This window comes from Loxodonta africana, chromosome 6 (genome assembly GCF_030014295.1).
Source record: "Loxodonta africana isolate mLoxAfr1 chromosome 6, mLoxAfr1.hap2, whole genome shotgun sequence".
Taxonomy (NCBI): domain Eukaryota; kingdom Metazoa; phylum Chordata; class Mammalia; order Proboscidea; family Elephantidae; genus Loxodonta; species Loxodonta africana.
The window spans coordinates 5,591,513-5,616,359 of record NC_087347.1 but is presented as its reverse complement, the minus strand read 5'-3'; the positions used below and the strand labels follow the sequence as shown (position 1 = coordinate 5,616,359).

The window sequence follows — 24,847 nt, the reverse complement described above, 5'->3', positions numbered from 1 at the left end:
CTCCGTCAGGCACCACATCTTATTACTAAATTTCCAGGATCCAGGATAATTCCAGACACATAGTGGACGGGATGATGAAATCATGCTGTTACTTACTATTCAAACACTTACTGGTTTTTGCCTCTTGAAATTGACCCATAATTTATTTAGTATATAATGTACTCGAGAGTCCGTACTCTTTAAAGTAGCTTTTGGGTTTTGAATGAATAATTTCTTTTATAAGGATCAGCACAAAGCTGATTCCTATGAAGCAGAGGTTAAACACGCCCCAAACGTCCAGCTTTTCCAAACTGCCGTCCCACTCCATCATCTCTCACATCGGCTACTCCTCCCCCGCCCCCCCAGCACTCTCCCCCCTGTCTTTGGGCTCCATCACCTGCTGCAGCACCTCACAGCACTCAGTCAGCCATGAAGGAAATGGCTCGTGCAGTTTCAGAGCCTGGAAAGTCCCAAGTCTGTGGGTCAGGCACCAGGCTGGAGGCTTCTCCTGACTCACGTGGTTGCAGAGGCTGGCGAACCCGTGCTGGCAGGTCAGACAGCAGGCTGCTAGCTCACAGGGCTGCTGAAGTTGGCAAATCAGGTGAGACAGCAGGCTGCTGGCTCACAGGGCTGCTGAAGTTGGCGAATCAGGTGAGACAGCAGGCTGCTAGCTCACAGGGCTGCTGAAGTTGGCGAAGCAGGTGAGACAGTAGGCTGCTGGCTCGAGTTTCAAGAACTGGAGGTCAGATGATGATGAGCCAGATGCAGGATCCAGAGCGAGAGAGAGAACTTGGCCAGACCCAAAGCCCACTGCTGTCGAGTCAGTTCCACTCATGGCGGCCCTGTGGGATAGAACAGAACTGCCCCATAGGGTTTCCAAGGCCATATATCTTCACAGAGGGAGACTGTCACATCTTTTCTCCTGTGGAGCAGCTGGTGGGTTCAAACTGCTGACCTTTTGGTTAGCAGCTAATCACTTCATCACTGCACCACCAGGCTCCGACTTGGTCAGGAGCATTCAGATGTATTGAGTGCAGACCGTACCCTTTAGGAAACTCCCCGTACTTGAGCAAGACAGTGCAAGGGTGTGATTTGAATAAGGGTGTTGGGGTAAGGGTGGTGACTTGAGTCATACCCTCTAGTAAGGTGATAACTTGAGACGCACCCACCCTAATCCTGCCTCCTTGACATAAGGGACAGCTCACTCCCAAACGGGACCATAACAGCATAACAAAATAAAACCACACTCACTACTGTCCAGTAGATTCCGACTCCTGGTGACCCTATAGGACAGAGTAGAACTGCCCCACAGCATTTCCAAGGCTGTAAATCTTCACAGAAGCAGACTGCCACAGCTTTCTCTTGGGGAGCAGATGATGGGTTTGAGGCACTGATCTTTTGGTTAGCAGCCAAGCGCTTACAGAGTAAAATCAAGCTTTCATGTTTTGAAATACTTCAGAAACCAGTATGGTTGAGAATGCTATCTATAGTATATCTTTTTAGTAAAAGTACATGTAACAGCTTAAACCAAAAATGCAGATCTCCTAGACAGTTAACATCATTGGTAGAATGTGGACCTTGTTCAATGAAGATTGAATTATTAATTTATTTTTGTGTTAAATACACATTTTCAGGCATATTAGAACAAGGATGGCAAGCCGACTCCACCACAAGAATGGTTATGCCCAAAAAGCCAGGTAGGTGGCGCTCTTCACCCTTGTGGCGTTGAACTCTTCCATGTAAGATTGCTTGTTTTTCAGGCATTGAATTTGAATCATTTGCTACAAAGTCTGGTATAGTAACAAAATTGATGGGACTCACCTTTTAAATGTAGTCACAGAAGAATATAGGTGTTTCATCATTCTAATTATAACTAAAATGTTACTAATTGTCTTCTGCCCTTTGACCTATGAAGCCGTTTCTGACGGTGCTTCTCATTATATCTAGACTGCTGCCCTTAAAAAAAAAACTTTTTCAAGTACTCAAATACTTCCTTTTTCTCCTTGTACTCAAGTCATGTAGACTCTTCTAAATAAAAACCTTCAATGACTTAATGTTCACCCGTTTAAGTTATCTGGCTTTCCTTTTAATGCCTTAGACGATGTGATCTGTCCTTATTGTCTCACTCTGAATCCCCTGCAGGGCCCCGACCTCTGTCTCAGGTGAACATGTCCCCTCCTTGTCCCAAACTAGCCGGGCTGATTCCTGCTTTTTGTTGATGGTCGTCCTGTTTACCAGGAGCCCCTCCATGGCCAGGCTGTACGCCCACTTCCCTGAGCCCTTATGCATTGCTTCAACCCATGTTTCTTTCCACCTCCTCTGAATTCCTCTTGTTTTAGGCATTGTTGAATACGTAGTAAAGTTCTCTGTTTGAGAAACAAAGTGCTGTAAATGCAGAGGGCGTAACAAATAAGGACATGTAGCACGGGAAAGCCCTTTGCAGTGATATCTCTGTCAACCAGACTGTAAATTCTGTTTTTTTTGTTTCAGGAGCCCAGGATGTGTCCTTTCACAGGTTTATTCCCCTGTCCGGTATGTGTTTCTATACACTCATTTTAAAAATGTTTCGTTGTTCTAAACTTCTTTTTTATAACATGTATCCAGCTTCTCTTAGCTCTGCCCTTGTGAACAAAGAGATTAAACTCTATATTTATTGTTTCTAATACTCAGTGTTGTGTTGAGTCACCCGCAGCATGTGGTTGCAAGAGTGACCTTGGGGCAGCGGCACCCTCCACCCCCGACCCTGTAAAGCCCCTTCAGTATTGTGTGACAGAGCCCTGAAACGGCTTCTCCTTTATTCAGAAGGGACCCCAGCCTGACCAGTGGTGACTTAATGCTAGCTTGTGAACTCACCGAGGGCAGGGCCTTTGTGCTGCCTCGTTCACTGACAGCACCCTTCTGGAATAGTTCCCGATGTATAGGCCTGCAGGAATTATTTGTTAAGTCAGTGGTTGTATGGGTAGGGGCCTTTGGAAGGACAGCTGTAGCTGCCTCTGAAGAGAAACTTTGCATGTTAAAACGTTACAAGTGTTTTTAACCTTCACACAGAATACTTGAGTAAGGACAGCAAAGCCAGGCATACCTATACTCCCAGTTTGGGAAAACACTACTAATAAAATGTGGGACTTCTTGGCCTCCCCCGCAACGCCCCCCAAAATGCCAAGGCCTTATAAGAGACCTAGAATGTCTAAAATCAGGGCAGGCTAATAGAGTTTCCTCCTCCGAAGTGAAGGTGTTGGGGGCGAGGGCAGGGCCAGAGCTTTGTCACCCTGGCACGTGACTTAACATACGTTCTCTCTCCACCCACAGAGCCTGCCCCGGTCCCACCAATCCCCAACGAGCAGCAGTTAGCCAGGCTGACCGATTACGTGGCTTTCCTTGAAAACTGACTTCCCACCCCGAGTCCGAGATCCACCTTCAGAGTCCTGTATGCTGACAAATGGAGAAACGTAAAACGTTTGTTTTCAGTTTTTAGAATGGATTAAGCACCTCAGCATCCCTCACTGAGTAGGTGAGGAAGTCAGTGTGTAATACAGAGTAGATTGTACGTACTTTGCCCTGAAACGTCGTTGCTGACTAGCTGTTGAAAGGGTTCTCAGTTTGCAACGTGTAACAGCTGGAGCCCATCAGTGTTAGGTGGCTGGTTTGTGTTTCCCAGTGACTCGTAAAGCGTGGCTCTGTGGCTCCGTGTAGTGCAGCGGCCGCACCCGCCTGTCCCCGTCTGTCCCTCTGCGGCTCCGTGTAGCACAGCGGCTGCCCCCGTCTGTCCCTCTGCGGTTCCGTGTAGCGCAGCGGCTGCCCCCATCTGTCCCCATGTGTCTGTGCCTCAGCATACGGCACTCCTGTTGGCGCCACTGGCTGAGGTGGGGTGGATTCGTTGGGGCTTGAGGGGGTCCATCCCCCGAAGGCCGTAGCCACATTGCCAGGGATTCTGGTTCTCCTTCTTTGGAAAATATGCTCCCCCCCTCCCCTACAAGCTCCTGAGAATCACTAATGTGGGACACTGGGTACAGCTGAGGGACAGAAGACCATTTCCTTCATACGCCAGGCTGTCGACGAGATTTCTCCTGATGGCCTGAGTATACCCATTGCTGGCAGCAGAGGGTGCCCAGGAAGAGCAGCTCATTTAAGGTGCTCGTGAGAAGCCTGCAGTTGTGTTATGTCCTCTCAGGAGGGGAAGGGACGTGTGCAGGGCGTGCTGTTGGAGAAGCAGCTTGGGAATGAGTTTGTGTGACTCCTGCCACCTGCCGGCTGCTCGCATTTACCCCGGGTTCAAGTTCTGCCTTTTACAGAAATAATGAATCTTTCATTTCTTGTGTGACCCCTCTTACTGTTTGAACTTGTTTATTGTATCTTTGGGTTAAAACACCCCCTAGTTCATTCATTCTGCATTTGTTCAATAAATATTTAATTGAATTCTTCCATTGTTTCAGCCAAAGTTGTTTCTGGAAATTTCACTCTTGGCCTTCTTTCTGTAGACACGTTGTAGTTTGTCAGTGTCTCTTAAAATATGAGTTTCCTAATTAAGCAGAAATGACCTGTATAGTCATAATTGCATGATTCATGTTTTCACTCATTTTAAGCATATTTTCTTGGCTGACGTTACGCACGTTGTTTTACAAACAGGGCTCAGGTTTTCATTCGGATGAGCCGAGCTTCCTTCCTTGGTGCTTTTGTAACAAGTGGCTGTCCTTCATATGTTTGAAAAGCAACTCTTCTCGCCCCAATTTCTTCTTTTCTCAGAGTGAACACCCTGCTCCTACTAGTCCTCGTGTACTGTCATTTGGAATCCCTGCTGTTTCGGATGTTCCTTGAGTGTGTTCCAGTTTATTTCAGAAACTTGTACTTAGGTGAAGGAGTACTAGATAGTGATCAGACCACTGCCCTCGCACCAGCTCTGAAAAAAGCAGCAGAGCTCGTCACGCTAACGCTAAGCTAAGCGTATTCCACAAAGTTAGGTGACGTTTTTATCAAAGAAAAAACCGGCCTGCTCTTTCAGTTTTTAAGTTGTACTTTTGTTTAACCGTGGTGGGTAAGTCATGTTGTGAAACCTCCTGTTTTACGGTTGAGGAATGGCAGTTGCAGAAGTCCACAGATTAGCAATGAGAAAGTGGTGATAGCAGTTTTGAATGTTGAGATATGAATACAGATTGTACAGTGGGCCCTATTCGTCATAGCCGGTTAGGATCAACCCACGTGTTTAGTAAAGTGGGACTGGTTGAGTAACCAACCGTATACAGGATAGTAAGGAGCCCTGGTGGTGCAGTGGTTAAGTGCTTGGCTGCTAACTGAAAGGTCGGTGGGTCAAACCTACCAGCTGCTCTGTGGGAGAAAGATGCTGCAGTCTGTTTGTGTAAAGATGACAGCCTTGGAAACCCTGTGGGGCAGTTCAGCTGTGTCCTATAGGGTTGCTATGAGTTGGAATCAACTTAGTGGCAGCAGCTGCACAGGGTGGTGCTGCACAGCAGGGACGGGCCAGCATGATGGGGTGCTCCGCAGGCACGTGGCCGGGACGGGCCAGCAGGATGGGGTGCTCCACAGGCACGTGGCCGGGATGGGCCAGCAGGATGGGGTGCTCCGCAGGCACGTGGCTGGGACGGGCCAGCATTATGGGTGCTCCATAGGCACGCAGCCGGATGGGCCAGCATGATGGGGCGCTGCGCGGGCACGTGGCCGGGATGGGCCGGCACGATGGGCTGCTCTGTAGGCACGCAGCCGGATGGGCCGGCACGATGGGGCGCTCTGTAGGCACGCAGCCGGATGGGCCAGCAGGATGGGGTGCTCTGTAGGCACGCGCCTGGGACGGGCCAGCACGATGGGGTGCTCTGCAGGCACGCGGCCCAGCCGTGCGGCGTTCTTGGTGCAGCAGCAGGTGAGCATGAGCACAATGAAGGCTGTACTTGAGATGTGGGAGTTAAAGAAATGAAGGCATTGATGAGCAACCTGTTAGCCAAATCTGGCATGCGGGGAATATTCACAGGACACGTAGGTGAGTTTCTGTAAAAAACAAACAGGGCAGGGAGGATGGGGTTAAGTACCTGCAGATTGCCGCTGCTGGGTTCAAGGTGTTTGAGGCAGAATCACAGTTGTGCCAAGAACTGCAAAGATTGGTACATCCAGAAAGAATATAAGCATCCGAGAGCCCCTGAAGCAATGAGGGTTAGAGGAACAAGTTTCAGGAGAGGGCAGAGCCACACAGAGGTGACCTGCAGCTACCTTTTTCTGGGGCATTTGCTAATCTGGGCACAGCAAGAGCCAGGCTCTGCCAGGGCAGGCCCCTCCTGGAGACCTGGTCTCCTGCAGGTCCTTTGGCACTTCATAAGGCTGGAGGAATAAAAGTGGAGACTTGAGAGGCTAAAACACACACCTATTTACTCTTCAAGACATTTGGAGAATTTTTAATTTGCTTGAGGTGCTAGGTGCCGTCGAGTTAGATTTTCACTTGCATCCCCATGTGTGGTCTTTACAGGAGCAGATCACCGGGCGTTTCTCCTGAGGAGCCGCTGGGTGGGTTCAAACTGCTAACCTTTTGGTTAGCAGCCAGGCACTTAACTGTTGGGCCACCAGGTCTCCTCCTTTGGTCGGGGTTTTGTGTGTCTCTGCGTGCACCCATTCGCCATCAGATCAATTCCAACTGCTGGTGACCCCATGCAACGCAGTAGATCTGTCTCCAGAGGATTTCCAAGGCTGTAAATCTTGGCAGGAGCAGAGTGCCAGGGCTTTCTCTCGTGGAGCTGCTGGGTGGGCTTGAACCACCAACCTTTCAGTTAGCAGCAGAGTTCTTAAAAACTGCACCAGCAGGGCTCCTTTTGCTTAGGGTAGTTTTCCTACAGTATCTCGTAAGCACAAGAGGCTGGGGTGCTGTAAGTAGAAACCAGAGAGAAACGTTAGTAAAACTGCAACCAGGAGACAAGCCAGTGTCAGTGTTCACATTAATGTAGAGAAAAACAGTGGAACATACTGGAAAGTCTTCAGAAACATTTGACACACAGCAAAGAGTAGGGGTTGTTTCTATCTTCTGGGAGAGAATAACTGTTTTCCATGAGTCTTGTAGCTTTTAGTGCGTTTGGGGCATTTTTAACAACCTGTGATTAAACTGCATAAAAAACGGGGACACAAAGATACCTATTGACTCTTGGCTGGAACAAGGCATGAATTGGCATAAGTACGTCCTTGTTCATGAGCTGTGCCTGGATTTCTGCGGTTTGAGGAAGCTGACATTTGCCTTTTAAATGGAGTTCAGGACAACCTTGGATTCTGATTATTTTTTGCAGCAGAGTAGTAGGTTTCCTCTGGTCCTGTTGCTTCTCTGAGTAAAGGCAGTTTTCGGAACATAGTGAAGAGACTGCGTGAGTTTATCTGATTCCAAAAGACAAACTAAAACCAGGGTGGATGTGTCTGGATTTAAATGATTGTCAAGGGCCTCCTGGGTCAGCAGGGATAGTGGACAACCAGGAGTGCTCTGAACGTCCTCCAGGAATGAGTGAGCTTTGACGGTTGTGCTGTGTCTACCCACCTGACCAGAATATACGGATCCTAGGTGCGAATTGTGCTTTTTTTTTTTCCTATGGCTTTAAAGCCATAGGAGAAGGTTCCGCTCAGAATAGAAGAGGAACCAGGCCGCTTTCCCCTTGGGAGTCACACCACGAGGAGCCACAGGAAAGGAGTATGGGTTCAGCAGTGCTGACTGCTCACCGGTGCTCCCAATGCTCACCTGTGCTGTGGCTGCTCACCTGTGCTGCGGCTGCTCACCTGTGCTGCGGCTGCTCACCTGTGCTCCGACTGCTTACCTGCTCCCTGTTCTGTAAGAAGAGTAACTCAGGACAGACAGCAAGAAGCCTCGATGCAGGATAAGCCCTGAGGTGATGAGAACCTAGTCACAGGCATCCTGTGCCAGCTAACCAGTAAACTAGGCGCCCTTGAGTCAGTTCCGACTGCATGTGTGTCAGAGTAGAACTGAGCCCCATACGGTTTTCAGTGGCTGATTTTTTGGAAGTAACCTCCAGGGCTTTCTTCCATGTCGGCTAAATAACATCTAAAGACTGGATTAGGGTGCTGCTGAAGTTGTGGGGGTGAAGAATACCAAAGAAGATTGGCTCAAGAAATGCCAAACCCATCTGGAGCTTTAAGCCCCTTGGATGCCACCCTTAAAATACAGATTTCCAGCAGACTGGTACCTGGAATCTTGAGCCCACTTCCCCAGAAGACACAACGACTGAATGGAAATATTGGAGTTCATTCTCCGTTGCTTTATTCTGCCCAAGGCAATTTAACATGGCCTGCTTTCAAGAGATGAGGAGGTTTTAGTGCGGTTTTCAGTATCATCTCGGCCGAATGTCTGTTTTGTTCTTCTGTGTGATGTGCCGCCTTTCATGTGACCAGAGCTGCTGCTCTGGGGTCAGAAACTGCAGAGCAGCTTTCCCGCACTTCCACCCGCCCCTTCCCCCGGGTGGCAGAGGGCGCTGATGGGAGAAACCACACGGGCAGGGCGGATGCTGCGTTTTCAAACCCTCCTGAGTGAGATAGGGAAAGCCAGCTGGTGAGAGCCAGGCATCCCTCATCGCCTCTAGGCTTTCTCATTGTTGGAAATACGCTGCTGGAATCCCTTTGATGCCCGGGGCCCTCCGATGGCTCCCTTCCTCGGATATCCGGTCGCTCTCACTTCTGGCAGTGGGCACAGTCCTGCAGAGAGAGAAGTCTGCGAAGGCTGGCGAAACCGCCGCTGTGTTATTAGATGTTTTTAAAGAGACGTCATATTTGAGTTTTTTGGTTTTGTTTCTTTTATCGGCCCTTGAGACTCCAGTACCTTCTGTCATAAGAGTGGAATGGCTGAGCTTACTAAGATTTGGCCAGATAGAAAATTCCTGAATTTGAGCTGAGTTCCTAATGTTTAAAAAATAAAAATTTAAATGACTCCACCAAGTAGTTTTTTTGGGAGGTTTTCATGCATTTGTAATTTATGAACTTAGAATATCAAATTCAATTGTATGATAGATTTAAAAAAAAAAAAAAGACAAAATTTAAATGTAGCCACGTTATTCTAGAGGTTTGCTAAGAGAAAAAGATCAAGGACAGAGTCACTGGTGTGAGGGGACCCCAGCTGGGCCCGCTGAGGACATGGTCCCATCTGCAGGGAGCACAGGACGCTCACTTCCGACCTGGGTGCCCGGCCCGTGGCGTCGCCGCGTGGGGAAGTCAGCCCAGCTGCCTGGCCTGGCCTGTGCTTGCAGCACACAGCTCTTAGAAAATTCACTCCCGATGCCTGCTCTCCAGGCTGCCAAAGCTCTGTTGTGAAAGTTAATATTCCTGGCGGACTCCCCGAGTCCCAGACCACAAGTTGGGCATCACCCGGGAGCCCCAGTCCAGACCTGCGGAATCAACGTCTGCATTTTAACAAGACCCCAGGGATTCCTGTGCACAGGGAAGTTCGGGGAGCCTGCTGTAGGGGCTTCACAGCTACTCCGTTTTAGGTGGGGTGCTGTGTACTTGTATTACAGGACTGTTATGGAGTGCGTCGTGCCCCCCCCCCCCAAAAAAAATGTGTGCTCTAATCCTAACCCCTATACCTGTGATTATAATCCCATTTGGAAATAGGCTTTCTCTGTTCTGTTAAGGAGGCAGGATTAGTCGGGGGTGTGCCTTAAGCCAGCCTCTTTTGAGGTAGAGCAGATTCAGCAAGCAGAGATGGGGGAAGGTAGATGCCAGGTCACGTGAAAATCCCCAAGGAACAAAAGCTGAAAAGAGACAAGGACCTTCCCCCGGAGCCATCAAAGAAAGATGGCCTTCCCCAAGAGCTGCCGCCCTAAATTCTGACTTCTAGTCTCCTAAACTGTGAGAGAATAGTTTCTGTTAAAGCCCTACTTGTATTTCTGGTACAGCAGCAGTAATAGTTAAGACGGGAACCTTGTGAGAAGCGGCCTGAGGAAACTCATTGTTGTATTTGGGGTAAAAATAGGGTGTCCCCATGTCACCAAGGAACTTTTTTACAGGAGGCCCCCAGCCCCCAGTGAGAAATTCCTCGCAGGTCTCAGTGTCCGGGGAGTGTCTTATGCGTGGATACTGCCTTAATGGGCTCGAGCTGCTCCCTGCCTTGGCTCTGAAGCTCAGAACCTTATTCCGAGTCTGTCTGGCAGCGCTCCGTGAGCACATGACACTTATTTTTTCTTAAACTTGCTATTTCTTTCTCTCCCTCTACTTACCAGCCTCACGCCCTGCCTTTGTTACTTTTTTATCCTGAATGCATTTCTGTAAATACACTGTTTTTTTCTAGAGCCAGTGGGGAAATGCATTTATAAATCAGTGCCATGAAGGACAACTAGCAGCCCTCTCTGATGGTGTGTTTCCTCAGCCGATGAAGGAAGCTGCCATGGTATTTTTCAAAGAACCACTTGCCAGGTTTCTCAGCCCCGACATCCAGCCTTCCTGCCCACCGCAACATCCGCTGCTGGGAAGCAGGTTTGCGTGTGTAGATGCCTCTGCTCCGTGGTCAGTCGTCCTTTCGCCATCGGGGAGGGGTGCCAGCTCTGAGTACTGATGTTAACTTTTGCCTATGTATTTCATGTCTGGGACTCACTGAAAAGTGAGTGGTTCAAGTCTATCCAGAGGCACCTTGGAAGAAAGGCCTGGCAAGCTACTTCTGAAAAAGTCAGGGATTGAAAACGTTACTGAGCACAGTTTTGCTCTGACACATGCGGGGTTGCCATAAGTTGGAGTCAGCTCAGCAGCGTGTGGTTATTTAGTGTTGAGCTAAAGCTCTTTACTGTAATTTAGCACACTGCTGTCGTTTTCATGTACAGCATTTCCGGGGCGGATTATCCAATAGGCCAGGTAAGCGTGGTCCTCGAGGTGGTGAAACCCCTGTGAAATTGTTCACCACAGATTACTAAGTAAATGCAAGTAAACCCATGCTGGCCTTGCTTACCAGATCGCATGTAGTGAACAATTTCACAGGGGTTTCACCATATCCTTGAAACTGTTCACTACAGATTGTTAAGGAAGCACAAGGAAACCTGTGTTTCCCTTGCTTCCTGGGCCATCTGCCTCTATCAGGGACTGTAAATTTGAAAAGAGGCTCTGATTCTGTAGGGAAGTGCTGTGGGGTTGGGAGAGAGATAGATGCCAGCCATACCTAGAAATAGTCTTTGATGTGGTGAAAAATGAAATTGTTCACTACAGATGACCTGGTAAGCAAGGTAAGCACCGTGTTTATCTTGCCTATTGGACAGTCTGCCCCTGATTATTTCATCCCCACAAAACACTGGAGGGTAGATCTCTGTGTCTCCATTTTGTAAACACTGAAAGCCAGGGTCTCAAGTGCCCAAGCTCAGGCAGCCCTGTAGTGGGGCCACGAAGCCCAAGGTACTTATCTGAACTATCATGCTGAACCGCTCTTCGGGGGGCGGGGGGGGGCACTCAGTGGAAAGAGATCAGACAAATTACCAGAGTCCTTCAGAGGCGATGCATAACTGACTGATTAGATAGAAGGTCTCAGAAGAACAAGCCTCTTGAGATCCTCACACTGGAATGTTCAGATGAAAGTAGCATAATTTAAATGCTGCAAAGATCACTTGGCCATCCACCCATCGACCTTGCTGCTCCTGGTTGTTTCTAAAGACGTAATCTGAGATGCGGCTGAAGATTTGGGGAAAGAATGTTCATCACCACGTTACTTAGAAAATGAAAACAGCGTCTACAAAGGAAGCCTCCAAATGTCCAAAACAAGGGTTGTCATGGGATTAAATGAGCTATTTTATATGTGAAGTGCTTGTAGTAGTGTCCAGGAATTGGAGCCCTAGTGGGTGCAGTGGTGAAGAGCCACGGCTGCTAATCAAAAGGTCGGCAGTTCGAATCCAACAGCTACTCCTTGGAAACCTTGTGGGGCAGTTCTGCTCTGTCCTGTAGAGTCGCTGTGAGTCAGAATCTACTCAATGACAATGGGTTTGGTTTTTTGGGAATTAGAAAGCGCTGTAAAAAAAAATTTTTTTTCTTTTTTGTAGAAGTGTTTACTATTGTTGGTGTTTTTGTTGATTAAGAAAATAATAGCACAACCATATAATAAACTATGGTGTGAAACAATATATGAAAAATATTTTTAAGGAAAACTAATAAATGAAAAAAGATGCAAACATTTCACTAGTTTTGCTGAAGAAAATAGAGAATGAAAGGAAATACACCAAAATGTTTACACATGGTTACCACCAGATGTTGAGATTATTGGTGAATTCAACTTCTTTTTTCTTTAATCCTTTTATTTCCATTTTTTATATCCATTTTTTTCCACTGGGTGTATTTAATATTTTTATATTTTCAAGTTTAAGGTTGCTTACTCTCAAATAACAGTTGTAACATTTGAGATTGATGAGGTCCACCGACGGCCAGCTTCAGCCTGACAGCGACATTAGGGCTACAGACCAGCACGAAGCGCAGCAGGCACAGTGTTCGCCTTGTTGTGTCAGCTCTTTCCACAGCAACACTGGGTAACAAACGACCCCGAAACTCAGTGGCTACGACAAATAGCATTCATTCTTCCACTCGGGGGTGTGCAGGGGTGTGCGGTGTGGCGGGCGGGGGGGTCTGCTTCCAGCTGTGTGCTGGCTGCGCTTGGCTGTGAGCTGAGCGTCAACTCCGCGAGTGCTTTCTGAATGGCCAGCAGCCACCCACCACGCTCTTCTGCTGTGGAATCTCCCAAGTCCCACAGGGTGAGACCAGCCTGTTGTTGGGTGTCCTCAGGTTGATGCTGACTCACAGCCACCCCGTGTGATAGAGCAGGACTTCCCCACAGGGTTACCTAAGCTGCAGTCTATGGGAGCAGATCACCAGGCCTTTCCCCACTTAGCCGTGTTGGTTCAGACCACTGACCTTTCAGTTTGTAGCCGAGTGCTTGACCGTTGCTCCCCGCTGGGCTCCCTAAGATCCCTCTTACATCGTGTCTGCTACCGTTCCGCTGTCCAAAGGAAGTCAGATGGCCAAGCACAAAACCAACGGGACAAGGAAGTAGACACCACTCGCTCAGTGGGAGTGAGGAGAGAGAATAGTGGATGAGTGGTGATACAGACACCCCAGTTGTGATCTGAGTCTGCTCTGTGCTGGCGCACAGTTTTCTCCAGTGGAGCAGTGGCGACGAGCTGCTGAGCTGCTGGCATGGCATAGCCCTTTGGAAGCAGACAGCTCTGGTTGTGAGCTGTTACTCTGCCGTTTTCTACGTTGTGTTCTTAATGGGGAAGCCCAGGTGGCGCAGAGGTTAACTGCTACGGCTGCTGATCATAAGGTCAGCAGTTTAAATCCACCAAGCACTCCTTGGAAACTCTATGGGGCAGTTCTACTGTCCTACAGGGTCGATGTGAGTCGGAATCGACTCGATGGCAGTGGGTTCTGGTTGGTTCTTAATGGGGTTTCAAACCAGTTTGTTCCGGTTCCAGCCCGGGCTGAGAGCCTGCAATTCCACCCCAGATACACTGAATCAGATTCTGCAGTTTAGCAAGCTCCCCAGGTAATTCTTAACCAAAACCCGGTGCAGTCGAGTCGATTCCTACTCACAGCGACCCTATAGGACAGAGTAGAACTGCCCCACAGAGTTTCCAAGGAGCGCCTGGTGGATTCAAACTGCCGACTCTTTGGTTAGCAGCCGTAGCACTTAACCACCATGCCACCAGGTGATTCCTATGTATCATAAATTTTGAGACCCACTGCTCTACTAGTGGTTCTCAGAATTGGTCCCCAACCAGCAGCATTAGCCTCACCTGGCAACTTGTTAGAAATGCAAATTCTCAGCAGGGGTTTGAACTGGAGCGAAGCAGTTGGAAGTCCTGGTTCTTAAGCATGTAACTTAACCACCAAGCTGTCGTTTCCTCCATTGCTAAATGGGGTTGTTGTGAGAATTAAACAAGAAAACATGTGAAGGTCTGAGCAAAAAAAACCAAAAAACCAAACCAAGCCTGTTGCCGTGGAGTCGATTCCGACTCATAGTGACCCTACAGGACAGAGTAGAACTGCCCCATAGAGTTTCCAGGGAGCGCCTGGTGGATTCGAACTGCCGACTTTTGGTTAGCAGCCATAGCTCTTAACCACTACGCCACCAGGGTTTGGTTTTTAGGAAGCACTCAATGAATGATGTTAGTTATTCATATACTGGAGTCCCTGGGTGGTGCAAATGGTTAACTTACTGCTAACAAAGTTGGAGGTTCAAGTCTCCTAGAGGCTCCTCAGAAGAAAGGCCTGGCAATTCTCCTTCTAAAAAATACAGCTGTTAAAAACCATGTGGAGCACAGTTCTACTGTGACACACATGGGGTTGCCACGACTTGGGATTGACTCAATGACAACTGGTGTGTTTGTCTTTGGTTCACGCGTTATTAGTAGCTATTGGGAAGATATTTGAGATTCAGTGCTGAGGAAAAATAATTATAAATATAGAATTCTCTGCTTGGTTAACTACCAATCTAAAATGAGGGCACAATAACAATATTTTAGATTGAACTCATTATTTGCGAAAGCTACTGTATTAGTCAAGATAAGCTAAGTTACGCCGCACTAACAAATGAGTCTCAAATGTGGGTGCCTTACAAAGGCAAATGTCTATTGTGTGCCATGCTACGTGCCCACTGAGGGTCAGCGAAGGCACTGCTCTGTGTCACTGTCACTCGGGTCCAGGTGACAGAGCAGCCTTGGTGTGAAACGTTACGGAGAGAGAAGAGCTCGACAGGGCTTGGCATATAATCCTCCTGTAAGGAGAAGCTCTGGAAAGAGAGACACCAAGTATATGTGAACATAGTGCAGTGTACTCAAGAATGTATATAGCTTTTAAACCATTGGGGAAAGAAAAAAAAAACAGTTGCCATCGAGTTGACTCTGACATGGCACCCCCACATGTGTCAGAGTAGAACTGTGCTCCACAGGGTTTTCAATGGCTGGTTTTCAGAAGTAGATCACCAGGCTTTTCTTCCAAGGTACCTCTGGGTGCACTAGAGCCTCAAACTGTTCAGTTAGCAGTCGGGCACATTAGCAGTGTGCACCACTCGGGAACTCCTTTAAACCATTAGATAGGGGAAAGAAAGAATGCAAATTCAATCTATTAAGAAAGGAAGGAAAAGTATGGAAAGAGAAAATGGTAAATACAAAACACAAACTAAAATAGTAAAAAGTAATCCAAACTTACGAGCAGTCACGGTAACTGTGAACAAACTAAACTCAAAAACAATGATTATCAGATTGCATGATAAAATTCAGGTATATGCTCCTGACATGAGGAACACACCTAAAACGCCATGGTAGGGAAAAGATGGAATAGATACCAGATCAAGATTAAGCAAAAAAGATGATGCTATATTAAATGTTGTCTTAGGCTGGGTTCTCTAGAGAAGCAAAGCCAGTGAAACGTGTATATATATATGTAGAACGGGGAGGGGTGGGGAGAGAGATTTATCTCAAGGAAATAACTCATGTGGTTGTAGAGGCTGGAAAGTCCCAAGTCCTAAGACAATACACTGTCAAATGTATAAAGACAGGAAAAAAAAATTACAAGGAGGCATTAACAAATAATCATAGCAGAGATATGCAACACATCGTCCCAATAATTGATAAAATATGTAGGCTGACAAAGAATAAAGATACGTTAGAGACAAGCTTAAATGAATGTTGTTAGGTGCCCTCAAGTCTGTTCCAACTTGTAATGACCCTATGTATGAGAGATGGAGACACTGCCTAGCCCTGCCCCATCCTCATAATCATTGTTATGCTTGAGCCCATTGGGCCACTGTGTCATTCCATCTCATTGAGGGCTTGCTCTTTTTTGCTGACCCTCTACCAAGACAGATTTGTTTGTTCTCTTGACAGTCTATGGTATATTCTGTATTCTTTGCCAACAACATAATTCAAAAGCATCAATTCTTCTCTGGTCTTCCTTAATCAGTGTCTAGCTTTCACATGCATATGAGGCAATTGAAAACACCATGGCTTGGGTCAAACACAACTTAGTCCTTAAAGCATCATCTTTGCTTTTTAACTCTTTAAAGAGATCTTTTGCAGCAGATTTGCCCAATCCAACACATCGTTTGGTTTCTTGACTGCTGCTTCCATGGGCATTGATTGTGGATTCAAGTAAAATGAAATCCTTGACAACTTCAGTCTTTTCCCCATTTATCATGATGTTGCTTATTATTCTAATTGTGAGGATTTTTGTTTTTTTTATGTTGAGGCATAATCCATTCTGAAGGCTGTGGTCATTGATCTTCATCAGTAAGTGCTTCAAGTCCTCTTCACTTTCAGCAAGCAAGTTTGTGTCATCTGCATATCACGGGTCATGAATGAGTCTTCCTCCAATCCTGATGCTGCGTTCTTCTTCATATAGTCCAGCTTCTTGGATTATTTGCTCAGCGTACAGATTGAGTAATGTGGTGAAAGGATGCAACCCTGGTACACACCTTTACTGACTTTAAACCATGCAATATCCCCTTGTTCTGTTTGAATGACTGCCTCTGGGTCCATGTACAGGTTCCTCATGAGCACAATTAAGTGTTCTAGAATTCCCATTCTTCACAACGTTATCAGTAATTTGTTATGACCCATAGAGTTGAATGCCTTTGCATAGTCAATAAAATACATGTAAACATCTTTCTGGTATTTTCTGCTCTCAGCCAGTATCTATCTGACATCACCAATGATATCCCTTGTTCTAAGTTCTCCTCTGAATCCGGCTTGAATTTCTGGCAGTTCCTTGTCAGTGTACTGCAGCAACTGCTTTTAAATGATCTTCAGCAAAATTTTACTTGTGTGGTATTAATGATATCGTTCAGTAATTTCCTCATTCTGTTGGATCACCTTTCTTTGGAATGGGTAAAAGTATGGATTACTTCCAGTCAGTTAGCTGTCTTCCAGATTTCTTGGCATAAATGAGCGAACACTTCCAGTACTGCATCCATTTGTTGAAACATGTCAGTTGGAATTCTGTCAACTCCTGGAGCCTTGTTTCTTGCCAATGCCTTCAGTGAAGCTTGGACTTCTTCCTTCAGTATCATCGGTTCTTGATCATATACTACCTCCTGAAATGGTTGAATATCGACCAATTCTTTTTGGTATGGTGATTCTGTGTATTCCTTCCATCTTCTTTTGATGCCTCCTGTGTCCTCCAATGCTTTGCCCATAGAATCCTTCAAATTTGCAACTTGAGTCGAATTTTTCCTTCAGTTCTTTCAGCTTGAGAAATGCTGAGCGTGTTCTTCCCTTTGTGTTTTCTAATTCCAGGTCTTTGCACATGTCATTATAATACTTTGTCTTCTTGAGCCTCCCTTTGAAATCTTCTGTTCAGCTCTTTTACTTCATCATTTCTACCATTTGCTTTAGCTACTCTACATTCAAGAGCAGGTTTCAGAGTCTCTTCTGACATCCATTTTGGTCTTTCTAGTTTTTTCAATGACCTTTTGTTTTCTTCTTGTATGATGTCCTTTGATATCATCCCTCAACTCCTCTGGTCTTCTGTCATTAGTGTTCCATGAGTCAAATGTATTGTTGAGATGGTCTCCCCATTCAAGTGGGATATACTCAAGATCATATTTTTGCTCTAGTGAACTTGTCTTAATTTTCTTCAGTTTTAACTTGAACTTGCATATGAGCAAGTGATGGTCTGTTCCACTCTTGCCCCCGGCCTTGTTTAGTTGATTCTTGTGTTTTTCATACAGTGAGGTCCACATGAGAAGTCACCATTTATGTTCATTGAAAAAAGGTCTTGCAAAATTCTGTCATGTGATCTCAGGCATGGTTTCCGTCACAAGACCATATTTTCCCACCACCGATCCTTCTTTATTTCCAACTTTTGCCTTTCGATCTCTAATAATTATCAATTCATCTTGATTGCATGTTTGATCAGTTTCAGACTCAGAAGTTGGTAAAAGTCTTTAATTTCCTCACCTTTGGAATTGGTGGTTGGTTGTAAGTTTGAATAATAGTCACGTTAACTGGTCTTCCTTGTAGGTGTATGGACATTATCTTATCACTGACAGTGTTGTACTTCAGAATAGATTTTGAAATGTTCTTTTTCATGATGAATGCAATGCCATTCCTCTTCAATTTGTCATTCCCAGCATAATAAACCATATGATTGTCTGATTCAGAATGGCCAATAACAGTCCATTTCAGCTCACTAATGCCTAGGATATAGGTCTTTATGTGTTCCATTTCATTTTTGGCGACTTCCAATTTTCCTAGATTCAGACTTCATACATTCCGTGTTCTGATTATTAATGGATGTTTGCAGCTATTTCCTTAGTGAATCTAAAAGACTAGAAGATACACCAAGTATATTCTCAGATCACAGTGGAGTTAAATTTGAAATCAGTAACAGAACGATAGCTGGAAAATCCCCACATATTTGAAAATTGTTTGGAACAACATACTTCTAAATAACCTATGGCTTAATGAAGAAGTCTCAAGAGAAACTAGAAAATCTTTTGAACTAGATGAAAATGAAAATAAAACTTACTAAAATTTGTGCCCAAGAAGGACCCCCTCATCCCTGCTGTACCTCTTCTCTGTCAAGGCAGCAAATGTTTTACTGGAGTAATTGACCACTGAATTAACTCCAAAATATATTTAGAACCTTTGCATTTACAAACCCATTCTGTAATTAAAAACAAAAAAATTGAAGCTTTTTCCATTGTTCAAATGCGTCAATTTAAACTTGCTGAGCTATTTTGTTATGTGTGTTTTTTTCTGTCTAGACAAAAACTGGGAGGGGCAGCAAATGTTTCATCTGTTTTTATAAATGTCATACTAGGATTGAAGAACCCTTGTTGTTGTCGTGTGCCGTCAAATCGATTCCGACTCTTAGCGACCCTGTAGGACAGAGTAGAACTGCCCCATAGGGTTTCCAAGGCTGTAATCTTAATAGAAGCAGACTGCCACATCTTTCTCCTGAGGAGCAGGGAGTGTGTTTGAACCACCAACCCTTCGGTTAGCAGCCAAGCAATTAACCATTGCACCACCAGAGCTCCTTGAAGAACCATTAAATATGTGAATGTCAACACGTTCCATGTCCTTAATGCCAATCTCTGAAAATAATTTGCAACATTTTGAAAATTGAGAAATGAAAATTTCTAAGTCTAGAAATGAATTTCCTTAGCATTACAAGAAAAAGATTTTAGAGTTGGCCTTTTTTTGTTCAATTGGCTAAATTTTTCTACCACAAAGAAGTTTTTTTTTTCTTCCTTCCAAGTTTAAAGTGTAAACTTTGAGCCATTCTGGTATCATCCAAATTAAGAATGTGTTTGTACTTGCGGAACCAGTAAATGTAGTAAGGAATGAGTAAAGATACTGAGTGGGTTAGCTCACTCCTTCTTCAGAGATGTCTCCACACATAGGGCTGCTCCCCTCTAACCTGTGTTTCCTTCTGGGGAAGGTTGGAGGCCTTCCTCCTTTGGCCCCAAATCTCATCAGTGTTCAGGAGAGATAGGTACTGACTTCGTTCAGGAAAACTCAAAACATATGACAGCTGGTCTGGCGAGAAGAAGGAACATTTTAAAGATGGTTGTGAGGAGGCGGGGCCAAGATGCAGAAGTAGTCAGACACTTCCTGTGGTCCCTCTTACAACAGAGACCCGAAAAAATAAGCAAATCGATTATATATGACAATCTAGGAGCCCTGAACATCAAAGACAAAGTTGAGTAGGACTGAGCGGCAGGGGGAGGGAGAGATGGTTCAGAAGCCACAAGGAGTTGCTGGTCCTGATCTGTCCGGCACCAGTACCCTTCAGGCTGGATCGGCTGGCACATGTGGGCTGAGGCAGGCAGTGGTGCTCAGGATGTGTTTTCCACATTGGGAGAGACTGAGCAGTGGAGAGTCTGCACAAACCTCTAGAACCAGGGTGAAATGGCACTCAATCACCAAAAGATGAGTACAAGCGTCCAACTTACTGTGCGGATCAAAAATTCCCCCCTTTGGGAGATACCTCTCTACCGTTTACCTGCCCTGTCCCTGTTCTGCTCAGGGTCCCAGTCTGGCTTCAGTGATTGCTGTGCCCCTTGGGCCAGAAGTACGATCTGTCGATCTGTCGTGTGCTCTGAGCTGTTCTCCCAGCTTTGGAGAGGGACAAATTAACAAACAGGAAACAATAATCTGCCAGCTCCCCTAAGCTGGAAACTCAGGGCAGGCACAGGCCCTTTGCCTAGGCACAGGCATAAGGGGTCCACAGACATTGAATGCCTTCTACCCCTGCATAGACCTGTGTGGACCCATTTCAGCAGCATAGGCCCTCATTAGCACAGTACAACAGGGTATATAACTGAAGTCTAACAGCTATATGGTGGAGTGACAAACTCATGACATTTGATACCACCATGCCCATTAAGCAGGGTTCTCACCTACCCACATTAGAGGCCTGAGGACTGGTGGCTCACTCAGTCTACCTAGTCACCTGTGACAGGGGTCCAAGAATAAGTGGTGCCTCCTAGCCCTTACAGCCAACAGCATTGGGTGCCCATAGTCTGGCGGCAAAACCCACCCACTTAGGGAACAGGGACACACCTTCCACCCAGACACTCAGGGGCAGCCATCAGCCCCCTGCCTTGCTCAGCACATGACCCCCAGTACAGCCAGATACCTGTGCGTACTCCAGCACCCATGCCTGTCTAGGACTGTAGTGAGAGCCTGCACCACACACTTGGCAACTGACTACCTGGACACCTGAGCTGAATCCATACAAGAAAAGTAAGTGGACTCCTGGGCTCACATACCTGGTAACAGCTCTAGCCACCTGGTGACAGGACATGAGAGCTTCAAAGATGCCAATAACCAAACTAGCTAACATGACCAGCCTATTTGGGCATATCAAAACAAAACAAAACAAACTAGGACACAGCTAATATAAAATAAATATAATAACTCATTGACGGCTTGGAGACGATAGTCAATATCAAATCACATAAAGAGGCAGACCATGATGGCTTCAGCAATGGACCAAACAAGAAACCTTCTGAAGGAAGATAATTTTTGGAATTACCAGAGGTAAAATTCAGAAGATAAACATATAGAGCTCTTCAAGAGATCAGGCAAAATGAAGAACAAGCCAAGGAACACACAGACAAAGCAAGAGAGGAACTTAAAAAGGTTATACAAGAGCATAATGACAAATTTAACAGGCTGCAAGAATCCATAGAGAGACAGCAAACAAAGTCATGGGAGCAGAATTGAGGCAATGGAAGTCAGAATTAGTGAGATTGAAGATAAAGCACTTGACACCAACTTATTTAAGGAAAAATCAGATAAAAGAATTTTAAAAAATGAAAAAACCCTAAGAGTTATGTTGGACTCTATCAAGAGGAATAACCTGCAAGTGATTGGGGTACCAGAACAGGGAGGATAACAGAAAATACAGAGATAATTTTTGAAGATTTGTTGGCAGAAAATTTCCCTGTTATCCTGAAAGATGAGACAATATCTATCCAAGAAGCTCATCAAATCCCTCACGGGTAAATCCCAAAAGAAAGTCGCCAAGACATAATCAAACTTGCCAAAAGCAGAGATGAAGAGAGACTTTTAAGAGTGGCTAGGAATAAACAAAAAGCCATCTACAAAGGAGAGTCAATAGGACTAAGCTCTGACTACTCAGGAGAAACCACACAGGCAAGAAGGCAACGGGATGACATATATGAAGCCTTGAAAGAAAAAATTGCCAGCCAAGAATTTTTATATACCCAACAAAACTCTCTCTCAAATTTGATGGTGAAATTAGGGCATTTCCAGATAAACAGAAGTTTAGGGAATTTATAAAAACCAAACCAAAATTACAAGAAATACTAAAGGGAGTCCTCTGGTTAGAAAATCTAAAACTAACTCAAAATGGATCAAAGACCTAAATATAAAATCTAAAATAATAAAAATCATGGAAGAAAAAATAGGGACAATGCTAGGAGCCCTAATAATGGCATAAACAGAATACAAAACATAACTAACAATGCACAAACACCAGAAGAGAAACCAGATAGCTGGGAGTTCCTAAAAATCAAACACTTATCCTCATCCAAAGACTTCATCAAAAGAATAAAAAGACAACCTACAGACTAGGAAAGAAGTTTTGGCTAGGACATACCTGATCAGGGTCTAATCTCTAAAATCTACAAGATACTGCAAAACTTCAACCACAGAAAGACAACCCAATTAAAAAATGGGCAAATGATATGAACAGGCACTTCACCAAAGAAGACATTCAGGTGGCTAACTGATACATGAGGAAATTGCTCACAATCACTAGCCATTAGAGAAATGCAAATCAAAACTACAATGAGATACCGTCTCATCCCAACAAGGCTGGCATTAATCCAAAAGAACACAAAATAATAAATGTTGGAGAGGTTGTGGAGAGACTGGAACAGTTATACACTGCTGGTGGGAATGTCAAATGGTACAACCACTTTGGAAATTGATTTGGCACTTCCTTAAAAAGCTAGAAATAGAACTACCATACGATCCAACAATCCCACTCCTTGGAATATACCCTAGAGAAATAAAAGCCTTTACATGAATAGATATATGCACTCCCATGTTCACTGCAGCACTGTTCACAGTAGCAAAAAGATGGAAGCAACCAAGGTGCCCATCAACATACTACTGGGTAAACAAATTATGGTATACTCACACAATGGAATACTAAGCAATGATAAAGAATGATGACAAATCTGAGAAACATCTCACAACATGGATGAATCTGGATGGCATTATGCTGAGTAAAATTACTCATTCACAAAAGGACAAATATTGTATAGGACCACTATCATAGGAACTCAAGAAAAGGTTTAAACACAGAAGAAAACATTCTTTAATGGTTATGATGGTGGGGAGGGAGGGTGAGGGGAATTCAGTAACTAGATTGTAGACAAGAATTATCTTAGGTGAAGGGAAGGACAACACACAGTATGGGGGAAGTCAGCACAACTGGACTAAACCAAAAGCTAAGAAGCTTCCTGAACACAACCAAACACTTTGAGGGACAGAGTAGCAGGGGCAGGAGAATGAGGACCATGGTTTCGGGGAACATCTAGGTCAATTGGCATAACAAAGTTTATTAAGAAAATGTTCTGCCTCCGACTTTGGTGAGTGGCATCTAGGGTCTTAAAAGCTAGCAAGCGGCCATCTTAAGATGCATCAATTGGTCCCAAACCACCTGGAGCAAAGGAGACTAAAGAACACCAAAGATGCAAGGAAAATATTAGCCCAAGAGGCAAAAGGGGCCACATAAACCAGAGACTCCATCAGTCTGAGACCAGAAGAACTAGATGGTGCCTGGCTACCACCAGTGACTGCCCTGACAGGTAACACAACAGGAAGTCCCTGACGGAGCAGAAGAAAAATGGGGTGCAGAACTCAAATTCTAGTAAAAAGACTAGACTTAATGATCTGACTGAGACTGGAGGAACCCCAGAAGTCATGGCCCCCAGCTCTCTGTTAACCCAGAATTAAACCATCCCAAAGCCAACTCTTCAAAAGATTAGGCTGGACCACAGGCATCAAATAGCACTTGTGAAGAGTGTCCTTAGTTCAAGTAGATACGCAAGACTAAATGGGCAGCTCCTGGGCAGAGGCAAGAGGGGACAGAGAGGAGCTGGTCGAATGAACTCAGGAAATCCGGAGTGGGGAGGGGGAGTGTGCTGTCACATTATAGGGAGAGCAACTGTAACAATGTGTGTATACATTTTTGTCTGAGAAACTAACTTGAACTGTAAACTTTCACTTAAAGCACAGTAAAATAAATAAAAATATTATTAAAAAAATAAAAGTTGCATCTGAGCCCCAGTAAATCACTAGATTTCAGCTGCTTTGAAAAGAAGTTAAATCTCTTTGTTTCGTGCACTCCTGGCAGCTGTTTTCCCCTTTGCTTTAAAAAAAGTTTTTTTTAAACAGCATGAGAAACAAATGCAGAAAACATTATTTAGGCATTCGCCTTGATCTTATCAACAGTTGTCAGATAAAGGCCTTCCCAAAAGTTTCAGGCAGCGTCTTTGTTTACTCAAATCTCCTGTTTCCTCTGGTTTTGTGAGTGCCACATCAGCTAAAATGAAGACATTCCTACGAGCTGCCTTGATTCTCAGCTTGTCAGGCTACGTTCATGCGTGAGGTTCGCGGTGGGTTCTTATTTTCTTTGGGGGCAGGACAGCCCACCTCAGTCAAATCCGTCTGTCGAAGTTCCATGGCGCCCCAGGGTCCACCAAGTGGGGTGGAATGAGGCTACCGTGTCCTCTGGGCCCTGGGGGGCGCTCTAACGCCAAGTCAGAGCTCCTAACTGGTCTGAATAACGCCTGGAGGCCCGGCCTGGTCTCCATTCTAGCTGGAAGCACGGGGGAAACATGCTGGTTTCTAAACCGCTAGTCAAGAGTCATCCCTGCTTTCCCTTCCCACCCCTCTCCCAGTTCGCATTCCCTGTTGCCCCACAAAGCACCTGGAGGAAATCCAGCTTGTTGAAGTGGTTAAATAAACCAGAGGCTTGTGACTCACCACAGGATGAGTGTCTGGGAAGACGGAGTGGGCTGGGGCGCCAAGCCCATGATGGTGATTCTTCCTTCTGGGAGCCCTGAGTCAGAGAGGGAAACAGGAGCTGCGACGCTTCTTAGGGACTAAAACTGCGTAGGAGTGTGTGAGTGTGTGTGTAAGAGGGGGGGAGGGTGTGTGTGTGTGTGTGAGTGTATGAGTAAGAGGGAGGGAGGGTGAGTAAGAGGGAGGGAGGGTGTGTAAGAGGGAGAGTCTGTGTGTGAATGTGTGTGTGTGCATCTGTGCATGTGTGGTTGTGAGAGTGTGTGCATGTGTGTGATAGTCTGTGAGTGTGTGTCTGCATGTGTGTGATTGTGTGTGTCTGTGTGCATGTGTGTTTATGTGATAGTCTGTGAGGTCTG

At 45.6% G+C, this 24,847-nt stretch overlaps 1 protein-coding gene across 2 annotated transcripts in view; it reads left to right on the top strand.

Annotated features, from left to right (window-relative positions):
- COPS8 (COP9 signalosome subunit 8) overlaps positions 1-24,847 on the top strand; it is a 54,132-nt gene that overhangs the window by 10,370 nt on the left and 18,915 nt on the right. For both annotated transcript variants that reach the window (XM_010597601.3, XM_003417901.4), the window contains 3 exons: positions 1,614-1,676; positions 2,470-2,511; positions 3,289-24,847. The exon at positions 3,289-24,847 is cut by the window's right edge and continues 18,915 nt beyond it. In XM_010597601.3, coding sequence (XP_010595903.1) covers positions 1,614-1,676; positions 2,470-2,511; positions 3,289-3,368 — 185 coding nt within the window. In that variant the 3' untranslated portion in view covers positions 3,369-24,847. The remainder of the gene's footprint in view (positions 1-1,613; positions 1,677-2,469; positions 2,512-3,288) is intronic.